Source organism: Amphiura filiformis, chromosome 19, assembly GCF_039555335.1.
Source record: "Amphiura filiformis chromosome 19, Afil_fr2py, whole genome shotgun sequence".
Lineage (NCBI taxonomy): Eukaryota > Metazoa > Echinodermata > Ophiuroidea > Amphilepidida > Amphiuridae > Amphiura > Amphiura filiformis.
Window position 1 is genome coordinate 10,655,609 of NC_092646.1, and position 14,416 is coordinate 10,670,024.

General features: G+C 37.7%; 1 protein-coding gene across 1 annotated transcript in view; it reads right to left on the reverse strand.

Moving 5' to 3' along the window:
* The window catches only part of LOC140140909 (sestrin-1-like), a 142,118-nt gene that overhangs the window by 13,204 nt on the left and 114,498 nt on the right, over positions 1–14,416 (reverse strand). Inside the window, 5 exon segments of the mRNA XM_072162663.1 lie at positions 1,506–1,615; positions 3,016–3,149; positions 11,063–11,192; positions 13,064–13,276; positions 14,205–14,387. Coding sequence (XP_072018764.1) covers positions 1,506–1,615; positions 3,016–3,149; positions 11,063–11,192; positions 13,064–13,276; positions 14,205–14,387 — 770 coding nt within the window.

A 14,416-nucleotide genomic window follows, 5' to 3' on the forward strand; every position in this document is an offset into this window, starting at 1 on the left:
ATGGCGAAGAGTGTGGGTGGGATGCGTGTCAAGAGATGGGGACAAGAAAAAGGGTGGGAAACACAGGCAGCAGGGAACTGAAAAGAGTTTGAAAGGAATGAACAAAATGTTGTCTGCTTATCCAGGACAATGCTAGACTTACAGCTATTCAAAAACGACTATTTTATTTTATTTAGTATAGATAACACTAGGATCCACAACATGCTCATCTATAAGGGGCACAGTTCTTTAACCCCAATACATTTGTATATTCATCGAATAACCTTAGAAAATTTGGGAACAAAAACTCATACTCAGCAACTTGAGGTCAAATTTTGATTTTGCACTATGATTGTTTAATTGAGGCTATTGAACTATGCCATTGGGATGAGGCCATTGTGGTCCATAGTGTATCCAGTACAATGCTAGACTTAATGCTTTTCAAATACAACTCATTTTATTTGGTATAGATAAATGAAGTTGGAATATCAAGAGGTAAAGGGACAAGAAGAAAAGCAGGGAAACAGCCAAGGCTGCAGGGAGGTGAAAGAGTTTGAAGAACAAAAATGCCTTCAGCTTGTCCGGTGAAATACTAGACTAACTGGCACTCAAATACAATTCATTTTATGTTTAGTGAAGTGAATGACTTCAGTTTGGATGAGAGAATCGATGATGAAAATAAATACTTTGTGATGAATTGACAAGAAAAAAGTCAACCAGCATGTTCACCACAAAATATTATGAGAAATTTGGTTTCCAAATAAAGAAATATTATTGGAAATTTGGCATATCTTTATGGGGAAATCAATTTTTTTGTTTCCAGGACTTTGCTTTGGGTCGATAAAGTGTGACAGGTGGTATCATTGAAAGCAATCATTTTCCAATAGCAAGAAATACAAATGAACAGTAAGTTTTGGGAAGAGTGGTGCTATTCAAGAAAATATGTTTAAGTGTGTTACTCAATGCAATGAAAAACTAATAAATACTCAATGTAGAAAGGTGAAAAGGTGAATTAGAGACATTTCCTCTGATTATTTTAGGTTAATAAGTGTGTATCACTTGTTGGGAGTGAAATTGTACAAAACAATGCACACGCACTGAGATGTTGATACGTCTAATGCACGAGGCCCGAAGAGGGGGTGTCTATTTCATATACGAGAAAAAATCAACTAATATTAGCTATTTTTAAAACAAAACTCTCACTAAAACTGCTGAAAAATACAAGCAAATATAAATGCATCCACCTGCAAGAATGTGTATGCATATACATGAGGCTATTCCAGTTGAAATCCATACTCCCCCTATGGAGAGTGAGTGTTCAAATATGGTTCCTGCCTGGACGACTCCATTTAAAATCTACACCCCCTGTGTGGGAGATTAAGGTTATATCTTCCATAGGGGGTATATGGATTTCAACTGGAATAGCCAATTTCCACACAGCATTGATATCATGATGGCATATCCCATCAATCCTCCAGGTGCCTTTGCGCTATGCATCGCGAGATGAAATCGGAATTTGTACTTACGTGTTGTACGTCAAGTTGTACGCTAACCTAAACTTGTCGTCTAATAGCGGCGCGACGTCTGCGTAATACCTGTTGATTAATGAGAAACCGTGGTCTTCCCAGGAATAATCCTGTAGTGGGAAAAAATAATGGAAAACGTTGTGAACACATTATCTAAAACAAAGAGTGTACGGCCAAGTATATCAGGCCTTGCAATTTAGATTATAAAGGCGAGTGGTTAATCACTTGCTAGCATGATGCTAAGCGAGTGGTTGAATTTTCACAAATACCACTTATTTGGGTATAATCAATTAGAGTTTCGGTCTCAATACAGTATTTATGTTGAAATGTGCACGAAGCGCACTAAAAATGTGTGACTTTCTCCGCTTGTAGGGGGGCACAGACTCGATTAAATGCTGAATTGCCGATTCGTGGCCGATTTGCAGCGATATTTAGTGTCTATGGCGAGTGGAAATCGCTCACTAGAAACTGAGTTTGGTGGTGAGCGAGAGCGATCGCTCGCCTCAAATGGCAAGACCTGGTATATATAGTCTTTTGGGTGGGGGGGATGGGAGATCTTGATTTCCCCTTTGCCCTCTATACAAGATTGATTACAGTTAATATGTTAATACTCCTCCAATTATACATTGAAAACTTCCGACTTAATCTGGCATGCAATAAACAAGCATATAATCTGCTTTGTTTATGGGAATCTAGGGGCTTTCCCCACCAGTAATTTGAAATGCATGTTTACTTCCTCTGCGAGAAGATCTGTTTTCTTTGTTGATACCGTACACTTTACTTTTTAAACTTTTCTGTTGAGAAGTGAATGCATATTAATCGTTGACACACCAACAGAATCAGTCCAAAACATGATGTTTTTACAAAGCTTTTAACCATGGGAAATTAAGAATAATAAGCATGTAAGTATAATGTTCAATCTATTTCTTAATTCTTAACCAAAACTTTGAACAAGAAGCACGGATGTGGCATAAAATGTAGAGAAGGATTACTTTAACAAACAGAGTAACAAAAAGCTTCACAATTCTTGCCTATTTAGTAATGATCATAGTATAGCTTTGACAGCAGGGATGTAATTCAAAGCTTGTGAAATATCCTGAAAGTAGCAGAAAATCCTGAAAAACAGGGTGAAATTGGGCTAAAATACCCTTAAACAGGCTGCAAATCAATATAACTGCATACATTTTGGCCACAAAAAAATCCTGAAATAAGGAAAAATCCTGAAGAACACACCCCTGCTTTGTGTACGGATCTGTGGCATAGTCATACACATATATGTTAGTGAAAAGCTTCATCAAGGCTACTGTAAAACAGCCAAGTCATGGGAAGGGGCCTCAAAACAAGACTTGTTTTCAACCATGTTTATCAAGCCTAAGGGAATCGACACCTGTAACATAGGTATAATATTATTCTCCAGCATACCTTCCTGCGGAAAAGGCTATTGGATCTGCTATGCACACACATGCATAAGGCCTATAATAATAGCTCTAGACTAGTCTTTGCCACATACCTGTGCTCTAAAGGTGGGTATTTGTGTTGTTTCGCCTCTCTTGGCAAAGTCCTTATACTTGAAGTCTGGTTCTATAAGGTAATGTGATAGGTCTGCTTGCAACCTATTCTGCTCTTCAATAGAGGGGGACACCACTGTATAGGATATAAAAATATGCAAATGAGCTGATTAGTATGCAAATTAACATTGAAAAGAAGAATTTTAATACATAGCGTTGAATGTGACTTATAGCAGTCTGAGACACCACTGCATAGGATATAAAAATATGCAAATGAGCTGATTAGTATGCATATTAACATTGAGAAGAACTTTAACCCCCTGAGCACTACCTGCCAATCTAACATTGCCTCTGATTGGTCAATTACATGATATTTTTACTTTTATCACCAATCAGAATGGAGCTTTGCTTTGTGTGGTGAAATTATTCTAACAATGTTGCTGATTGGGCCAATTGATAATGAAAACTTCTTTTTGGCCAATCAGCAAGAAGTTATCATGGGGTTAATACATAGCTGTGACTTATAACAGTCTATTATTAGAGATCACTTTTGGGAAAGAGGGGTTGAGACAAGAAAAATCAAACCGCAAGTACTTTTGATATTAAAGCTAAATGCTTTGCATATTTTTAGCTCTACCTATTTCAAAACGTTGCTATTAGCATTGTGCTCTAATTCAAGGCCTCCTTGCAGCACAATCAACAATATTTCCATACAAAAATCAATAAACAAACTTGGGTACACATTAGAAATCATATCATGTAAGATTATGTATGCAGGAGAAACCCAGACATCAAGATTGATTCCTTGGTAATGTGTACTGTACCAGAGATGAATATCAAACCATATCTCATCTCAATTTAAATGTCATATTTCAAATGGGTTAATGCATGGAATAGTGTAACAGTAAAGTGAGTTTTGAAGTGTTGCATGCCGTTCAGTTTACAGGAACTGGGTAAAAGCAAGGGAATGTACAAAGTCCTGTTTTGTTTTAGGAGATGACATTAAAGGCCCATTCACAGATTTGCTCATCCAGACGATCGAAAAAATCATCAACAGATTTTGGTACCATTGTCATTGTCATAGATGTGCTAACATAGCTTGCTAGTGGTTCAGCTGAAAAGCTGTGTATTTGAGACAAAATAAGGAAATTTACACAAATCTGTAATTTATATACTGACAGTGTATAAATTAGCTACACGTATTTGAATGGGACCTCGACTTTGTCAATACTGCTTTTACCTCATCTTTTGCAAATTTTTTTTTTCATTCAAATATACTTAATGACAATTTTAATGACTTATCCTTCACTTTTAGACAATTTATAAACAATTTTTAATTTTTTTTGTACTTTCGCTGGGATCACTGAAAGGGCCTTTAAGAAGACTGCAAGAAGGTTGTAAATGCTATGAAATACGAAAGCATGGACAGATTTTCAGCCATTGTCGCACAAAGTTACAAAATTCCGTTTTAAAGATAATACCAAGACAACCACAAGTGTAGCAACAAAACTTGGATGTTCTTTTCATGTTCAAATATTGTGAACAATTCAATTGATATTAGACAGCACCTAATATGATCTCACTGTCTGCAAATGTGCAACTTTATGCCAGCTGTGAAATATAAAAATGTCATTTCGATGTGGAACCATGAAAGCTACAGTATCTGTAGTGATTATGGCGTTCGTTGTGTCGCTGGGGATAGGTCCCAGTAACATCAATACAGCCTGGGAATTGAGGGTAATCTAAGACAATATTAACCCCGTGAAAATATAAGCGTGCATGCCCCCTTGAGATATTTAGTTATAATTTAACATGGGAAGTCTTAGGTGATTGCACAGCCAAATCTGGTATATATTGGATGGGGCTTAGCTATCTTGGAAATGTAATGTGTTGTTGCCGACTACTTCTAGGTTAATGGGAAGGGATGTGCTATGCAAACAACAAAATGCTCAAGGGGGGAGGTGGTTTAATGTATGTTATTAACCACACAGAAATGCTCAGATTGCCTACGCTATATCAGCCACAATCCCAGTTGCTTAGTTCACTGACACCCCATTACACAATCACAGCTCATAGTTGACCTCACAGTTGTGGAGGGTGAGTTTTTGTGCCCAGCACATGGAAATGTCATTCAATGAATATAGACATCTATTGGGGTTAAGGAACTGTGCCCCCTGCAGATGGGCATGTTGGAGATCCTAGTGCTACTCCTGTCTGGTAGGGTTGTGGTACATTATATGGAATAGCCTTAATTGGCATCTATGACTATGTGTTCAACTATGGATACACCAATGTTCCAATACCTTACCTTAGATGAGGTGCGAAGTATTAGATGGAACAGCACTGATTTGCACCTGCGTCTACATAATATTCAACAACTTTCAAAATGTGTAAAATGTTCTGATTACCTACTAATGTTTCCTGCAACTAATAATTATAATCGAGAATTCCATATGTCACACATGGAATAGCTATATGTTAGTTAATGGAATGCATGTCTACTTGTTATTGACCGTAGAACTGCTTTTAATAGGCTGAGATGTGTTAAGGTGTGGTTCTCGTGTCTAATATCTGCAGGTGCTACTGTAGTTGAAGAGAAGCCCTCTATCATTGTCTTGTTTGCAAAAAAGCTTAGTTGCATTTATTATACCAGTTCCTAATGTTTCAAAATGTCTGTTTTTCACATCTAATATCCACAGATGTTATTGTATCTTTATTAGAAGAGAATCTAGAAAATGCCTAGTCACACTGATTAATGATTATACCTATTTTCTTAATGCCCTTGGTTTGGCTTTGGGTTGTATTATTACAGGATTCCCAGAACTTCACAAAAACAACAAGTTTTCCCTGATATTTCCCCCACATATTTCCAAACTTCCAAAACATTTCCACTTTACCAGGGTGTGGACTGTTTGAAATGAGTACCTTACAGACTGAGAAGGGGGGATTCTTTCCAAAAGTATGAAATATGAACTCATTTTTATTTTTAGTTGTTGGAATCTTTTGTTGAATGCAAGACACCTGTATCCCAAAATGACAAAAATAATTTCCCCTTTGGCCGATCAAAATTCCCTGAATTTTTCCTAATTTTGGCTATTTTCTCAAAATCTTTTGTATTTCCCCTGTCTGTTTTTCCTGAGTGGCTGGGAACCCTGGTTAAGGTGTGGCTTTTGTGTCTAACCATCCACAGTTGAAAAAGAGCCCTCTACGACAATCTTCCGTCTACAACACGCCAGCCTAACGTCTCATTATTTCCCGGGGTTTGGTTTTCTAATGTGTCGTGTGTAATCACTGCAATCAATTTATACAGCTGCGTTCTCTCTGCCCACCATTCATACTGCTGACAGTTTGATGGTAGCTACACTCCGAGAGTCTTAATTACAGTTTACTGGTGATGATGGCATAAGGTACCAAAATAAGGTACTTGTATATCAAAATCAATTTCAGATTTTTTTTCATTATATACCTTGACTTGTTACAAAAGCTGCAATATGCAAAAAAATCCCAAGAAATTGGATTTCAATTCCCAAGATAATTATGATGATTTTCATACTGTCTAAAACAATAAAATACATAAAAAAATCAGCACTTCTGTAGGTGGTATCTCAAAATCTTTTTTTAAGCGATTTTTTTTGCTTCGTCCATACCTTAAATGGACTATTCCATTAGAAATCTTTACACCCCTATGCTATGGAAGACATGACCTTAATCTCCCACACAGGGAGTGTGAATTTCAAATGGAGCCATTCAGGTAACCCGATTTGAAGTTCATACTCTGTGTGGGAGATTTAAGTCAAGTTTTCCAGAGGGGTATGGATTTCAACTGGAATAGCCCTACAGGGATGCAAGCTGACTTGAAGGAAAAAAGCCTGAAAAGTGCGTGAATCAGGGCCAAAAGCCTCAAAAACGGGCTGAAAATAAAGAAAAGTGTGGGAATTTGGACTTAATAAAAGCAGGAATTCCTGCAAAAGCAGGAAAACTTGCATCCCTGAGCCCTATCAGAATAGTACTTAATGGTATCACATGATAGACAGCATGATATCAAAATTGCATGAAAGGACGATACCATGTATTATGGAAATCTATGCTGACAATTATGAGCTCAATAAAATTGCTGTCATAATAAATTCCAGCAATCTCAACAATTTTAATAGTACATATCAACCAGGTGGTGTGCAGTTTTAGTTGCTCAACTCATTGGAATCTCAATTCCAGTTTTACATGCTCGATCATTAGCAGAAATGTGCAACAATTGTATGCACTAATCAACTTTTTGCCTTACTAGTCCAATTGTTTTAGCAGAGCGTCACCAACAACATACCTGCCAACATTTGAAACTCAGAAATCGGAGACCCCTCATGTGCCAAGCACTAAATCACCAACCAGTAGCCATTTTTTGTGGTTAGGGACTTTGGGTTCAAACTCCATGATCACAACTCAAAATATGACCTCTACACTCGGTTTTAGAGAAGACAAGCAGTCCCTTGCTCAGATTGACGCGAGCACCCTGTTAATGAGCGACATACACAGAACTTGCGCTGACCAACATTTAGACGCGTAATCAGCCAATCAGATTACCATGTCTGTTGTTATGATCGTCAGACAATTAAATCAGCCAATCAGAACCCCACATCCGTGTTTACGCTGTACACGCTCTCTGACTCTAAACAAGTGTGGATTTTCTTTGACAGAAACTGTAGCTGAGGAGTATGAGTTTTTGTACCCAACCCATTCAAAGCTCATTCTTATGACTGTGCAAACATATCAGAGTTAGACAACTGTGTACTGAGGGATGAGCATGCATGCATGCATGCTTGAGATCCTCATGTCCTGCTCATTATCAAGCAAATCAAGCACATAAGTCCTATCATGTTTGGTTCATTGAACTGTAACTGGACCAGGGGATGAAATACGATCAGGCACGCACAACCCTTGATCTGTGTTGACTACATCAATTAGGAAGCTTGCACATGTATGCGACTTCTAACCTATCTAGATCATGATATAATGATGACGTAACACTGTGTGAATGACTGCAACCGTCATTACATAACCATGATATGTGACACCCATAGACTGATAATAACTGCAGACTGTTCACCAAATGGCAAAGTCCAGCAACATCTCTTAACGAGTGCCAATCATTCCAAGGAGTGCACCATATGAAACTTGCAGTGCTATATCACATTTGCGCACAGCACACGATTTGTTAGACATGGTCGATAGAACAATTGGCCCTCATAAATATGCAAGAATTTTTAGTGCATACAAAGGCTCTGGGACTTTGCCTGTTGATGCGCTATCTGTAGCTCTTTAATCTATGACGTCACCATCTGATCTAACCTGACCGAAGTAGGCAATAATGAAAGTGAGGTATCATGATGACCTATCACTGTGTGAATGACTTCTACCATCATTACATATAGACATAATCACATTGTAGATATGCAATAAATGCCTGGATCATAGACGATGCAAAAACTAATCTTGCTCACAACCCTGACCAAACACTCCACTAGCATTAGCCTAATCATCTACGTAAAAAAACAGCGAGGGCAGGAAAGCTGGCAAAGTATAAACATAATGCTCTTATCACATATTGTAAAATGCGATAACAGTTCCTCAAGCATACAATATGGGATATGTTATTAAAAAAATATTTCATAAATAAAGAGATGAAATTGGCAATGACAAGAGACAGCCATTATAACGATTGATATGTACTTTAACAAGGTCATACAGAGATGAGTATTGTAACCTCATATTGTCCTACATGTTAGAGACTCGGGAAATTTATACTATAAGCATCAACGTACTGAAAAAAAAATGATTGAATTAATGTGATTGAAATCATCTTGAGTAGCATTAATGTAACGTGCAGATTTTTGCGGAACATCCATTTTCACGCTACCTGGCAGTACCCGCGCCCAACACCCATGACATATTATATTATATTTGGCCTATGTAACAAACCTCAAAATCGGAAGAATGCAATACACAAGTGATGTAGTTCAAAATCAATCGACAAAGTATGAGCAAAAACAGAGAAGATATCACACACTTCCCATAATGCATTTCTCCCATTACAATTTTCTGTACTGATTTTCTATCTAGTGCAACATGGGTCGATAGTGACAAAAAGTACCTCAATGAACAGAGCACATCCAGAACTTGCAAAATGTTTAGTATTTGACCACTGACCCATGTTTGGCAAATCTATTCTCAAAATGAAAACAAACGGAATCTATACAAAGTAATGGGAGTGTCAATTGATGAAATGAGGGGATATATCATGTTGCAAAGGATTCTGGGAAGGATAAGATATTTTCTCTGAAACAAAACTACACACAAGAAAATGACAACTTGGACATAGAAAAACTGGTTTCTGCTTATCACAGCAGTGGAACTACAACATACTGTGATCCCCCAGTCTGCATTACCTGCCTAAGAACCCCTAACCCAACTGGTTTGTGCCACGCTTTGGAATGATTAAAGGTTTATAAATAGAATAAAAATGTCCAGCATGTAGGACTCTCTTAATGGCATTAATGGATTGCAGTGGAAACAAATATATACCAGTAAGTGGTTTGGCAGAGCTTATTTTCAAGGTGGTACATGAAATTGGATGGTATTATTACCAGCATGTGAAGCCTGTAATAGGTGAATCCTACATAAATGACAGGTGCTTTATAAACATTTAGTGTGGGTCAATATAACATGCTTTCATGTTGCTTGAAAAAATGTTCAAAATAGGAGTTAAAATTGACCAACCACTGGAAACTTGCATTTTAGTTTTTGGACACAGCAGATTTGTGAACAGCAGCTTAGGTTTGGGTTATTCCAAATGAAATCTATCAACCCATATGGAAAACACAGTTTTAATCTTCCACACAGGGGCTGTAGATTTCAAAATGAGTAACCCATTCAGGTAAGGTTCCCCATTTGAAATTCACACTTCTTGTGTGGGAGATTGAGGTCATGCCTTCTATCTATGGGGTGTATGGATTTCAATTGGAATAGGCCATATGTGATCATTTATATAGAGTACTCAACCAAAAGTTTCGCAGGGAAAAAAAGTTCATTTTGGCATTTGCGGGGTGAGCCAGGCAATCCTGCTAAGGCCTGCTAGGACACCAAGGCAATTGCATGCTACAAGTTACACATTTTGAGGGGAACCAAGGCGTCATTTTTCCCCTGGTTTCGGTCAACAACAACTTTCACCAAGTCTAAGATGTTGATCAGTTGCTATACTGAATTTTTTTTTTTTTTTGCAAGTTGGCAGTGCATGCATCCCATACAGTCACTTTGTGTTCCTACTTGCTTCTACATGTTAAAGCAAGATATTTTTGCGGCATTAAAAATTTGCGTCTTGGAGAAGACCCATGTTTCTGCGATATAAAATTTTTGTGAATATGTATTTCCTTAAAGGTCTATAGGATGAACAAATATTTGTGTGCATTACAATTTCACGAATCAAATGCATTCACGAAACTTGCAAACTTTAGTGCATACAAACATTTCATGCTTTTCAGTTTATATAGCACCTGACTTTCAGCAAGCCTAAGCAATCAGTATCAGACACCAAATGGTCATGAAAAATTCAACAAAATAAGTGATGAGATCGAACAAGTCAACCCTGCAGAGCATGAAAATCAACTTTTATTTCTACCAAACCCCCAAATAGTACTTTTTTAAGGTTATTTTTTTCACTGAAAATCGTTCAAAATGGGATACTATTTATTTAGTTCCAGAGATCTGGTAATTATTGAACTGTTGATAAAATGCCCAACAAAACTAAATACTCCCAATTAATTTTAAATTCCATTATCTTATGGTTTGGTGCATCTGAAAATTGGTTACTACCTAAAATTTGAAATTTTCATGTGATTAGCTGAATAGCTGTAGCTGCTTAAAACACAAAAAAAGTAGCGCAAAAATTGTTACAGTATCCCCAAGGTATGCCCTCCATTTGCATGATCAAACCACAGTGAATCAGTGATGAAAAAACTCGTCATCACTAAAAAAATACAAAAAAAAACCACCACCTACATTCAACGTTCTGTTTCCCCACGCTCTCAAACTTCTTCATCTTCTCCTCTTGCGAGTCCTCCGGTTCCTCGGCTTCCGAGAGCTCCTTCATGCGTTTCATGATAGTCTCCACATTGCCCGATAGCATCTCCTGTATCAAATTAGAACATTGATGCGGGGAAACAAACATGTTACAACAAGCTGCGTATGAGGTATGCATGCATACACTACTAGGTAACACAGACTCTATATATTTTCAATTTATACTTTCCTAAAGTTTTTATTCCATGTAGAGTAAGTTAATCTGCAAAATGGGCTCTTCCAATAAATGCATACACTTCTATGGAAGACATCATGACCTTAATCTTCCACAGAAGGAGTGTTAATTTCAAATTGGGTTACCTGAATGGATTGACTCCATCTGAAATATACACTCCCTGTGTGGGGGAATAAGATCATACATGTCATCCATACGGGGTGTATGAATTTCAACTGGAACAGCCCAATCACAAAACTTGTATATTTTTATTCCAATTTTATTAGAGGAATATGGGTTACCAACACATTAAACAAATTAAAATTAGGAAGAAACTCTAAATGTATATAATGCATTGTAAATAACAACACAGCTTAGCAGATTGCATTGTGGCGATCAACTCCACTTGCAACTTCAGGATCTTTGTAATTTATACCTCACCAAGGAATTTCCCAATTTCTACTGCTCAATTGCACTTAGTATATCAGAGAAAATCATCATTTAACCAATTTTCAAGTCATAACGAAGCAAGGAGTTTCCTCAACACATAAAAGTACACTAAACTCAAATTTGTACTCCCCCTGGTTTTTGGTTTGTGACGCCATATTTGGGCTTTTCTGGGGGTTCAGGGGTTTTTAGAACCCCTGGTTTTAAAACCTAGTGCTACGCTTGTAGACATTGTGGTTCAGTACCAGGGTTATAGCTAGGAAAATTTTAGTGCCGGCTGAAATGGTAACAAAATTGAAATTTTGATAAGAATTGCTAATTTTCATACTGATTGTTCATTGATTTTGAAACAGTTGAGATTGGAGTGCTGGGTATTTGGGCTCAAAATTAACTTAAGTGCCGGGTGGAAATTAAGAGTGCCAGGCGGGTCCGCCCGCCACAACTCAGCGTAGCTACAACCCTGTTCAGTACCTCGCATGTATTCTTGTCATCTCAATGATTCCAGACATGAATGGTAGAACCAATATTTATTCATGCCGTGACATTTCTGTCACTATGAGCCTAAATCATCTCATCTCCTATGGTGAAGTTCAATAAACATCCATTCACAAAGATAGCTCAAAAGTTGACCTCAAATTTGGGAGTATGAGTTTTTGTACCCAAAATATTCAGAGGTCACTTTATGAATGTAGTAGCATATTAGTGTTAAGGAACTGTGTCTTGATAGATGAGGTTATTTGAAATCATAGTGTGACATTTAAGTCTGTGGGATGCATCTGTGAGCCAACACTACACATAATAGTGTGAGCTATAATTAGCTTCTGTACAAGTGGTAATTTTTGTGAGGCTTTTATTTTGGCGTAGTGCAATTAACATTAACACCGGGGGGGGGCTCTTAGAGGAAATGAGGGTACAGGTGATGTGCTGCAAATTTGGGGTTCATTTGGTTATTGATGGCCCTCAATTTCATAAAAATTTGGTTCAAGAAGGGGTGTTTTTCCCAAAAAATAAAGTGCTTTTTTTCTGTTTTCTGGGTGCAAAATTCGTGAAAATTTTCCAAAAATCTGTATAATTTTGGGTCTGTTTTGTTGTTGTCAAATTTGGTTTAAAGTTGGGTAGTTTTTCATAGTCCTAGCCGCAAATCCCCACCCAAATCAAAGCTGAGATACCGATTAACATAATATATCTAGGAAATAGGGGAGGATTGGGCAATACCAAAAATTAGATAATTCTTAAATGTCTCTCACACTCCAAAAACACTAAAATAAATGTACGCAAAAAGTATCACTTATACAGATTTAGTGTTTCTGACAACCCACCTCCGAGTAATTGTTATTTGATAACCCATCTTCGTCGGCGATGGCTGAATCGGTGAATGAGGGCGGTCTTAGTGTGTGTCCGCCCTCCATGTCGACCTCAAGGTTGATACCGCATCCAAAAGTGAAACTCGAGATGGAGGCAAAATGCGCTGCTATTACGATTGCGTGCACCAGTTCTGATAATGCCCAACTGTGGGAACCCTTGAGAAGTTTCTGTGACAAAAAAGTAATCAATCAAGTGTACTGTCAAAATCCAGTGTATGCAATGAATCTTTGTCGTTCAGCAGGAAAAACCTCCTGTGTGTCATTGGCCCCTGAACATGTTTAAAACAAAATATCCTATGTAACCAGTTGGCAGTTTTGTTTTAAACATGTTCAGGGGCCACGAATACATAGGTTTTACCTTTGTCCTTGGTAAAAAGCAAACCATTAGCGATATGGAGCATAGTGATATGATGGATATGCAATGAATGGGCTGTTCTATTTGAATCTGTCATACCCCTGTAGAAGATTAAAGAAAAGTCCTCCACAGGGGGAGTATGGTTTTCAAATGGAATTGGCTAGGGATGATTATTTTGAAGCCAGATCATGCAAATGGTCCTAAGTTCCTGAAGAGTATATCACCATTCACCTCACATCCACACTATGCAAAATCAACCAACACATAGATTAGATGTTATTGAAAAACATTTGAATCATACATCCCAATGGATATGTGGTGTGATCAAGCAAAATCAGTCGGAAGTAGGATTAACTGAAAATTGTATATGACCGACTTCAGACTGATTTTGCTTGATCACACCGACAGCAGCAAAAGGGAGTATCCCATTATGCTTTGCGGTACCATAATAGAACTAAGTGTGTCATAGAAAATGTACACAAAATCCCTCACTTTCAATTACTTGCTTAAATCAAGGGAGCTTAGACTTTTGTTTGAAGAAGTATGACCCCTGTAGTATTGTTAAACTATCCATAGCTCTCAATATCTATAAAGCGGCTCTTGTTTATATTTTGTATACATTTGCTATGGATATTGCAATGCATGATGGGATACTCCTTTCAGCTGCTGTGGATCACACCACATATATCCACTAAATTCTCTTAAAACATTTAACATCCAAACTTGATACTGAATACTAACCTCTATGTGGTCTTTCGTTATTAACCACGGTTGATGAGCCACAAACTTGACAAGATCGTAGAGATTCTGTAGCTTGAGTGGTGTATGTGTGATCCCCTGTAACCACTCAGGGTCACCGCCTTGCAGGAGAAACTCGCTCTCCTGTAGCCTCACTATGTAGCCACAGCTATTACGAGCAGACGCCTGCAAAAAAATAAAGAGGAAAATATATA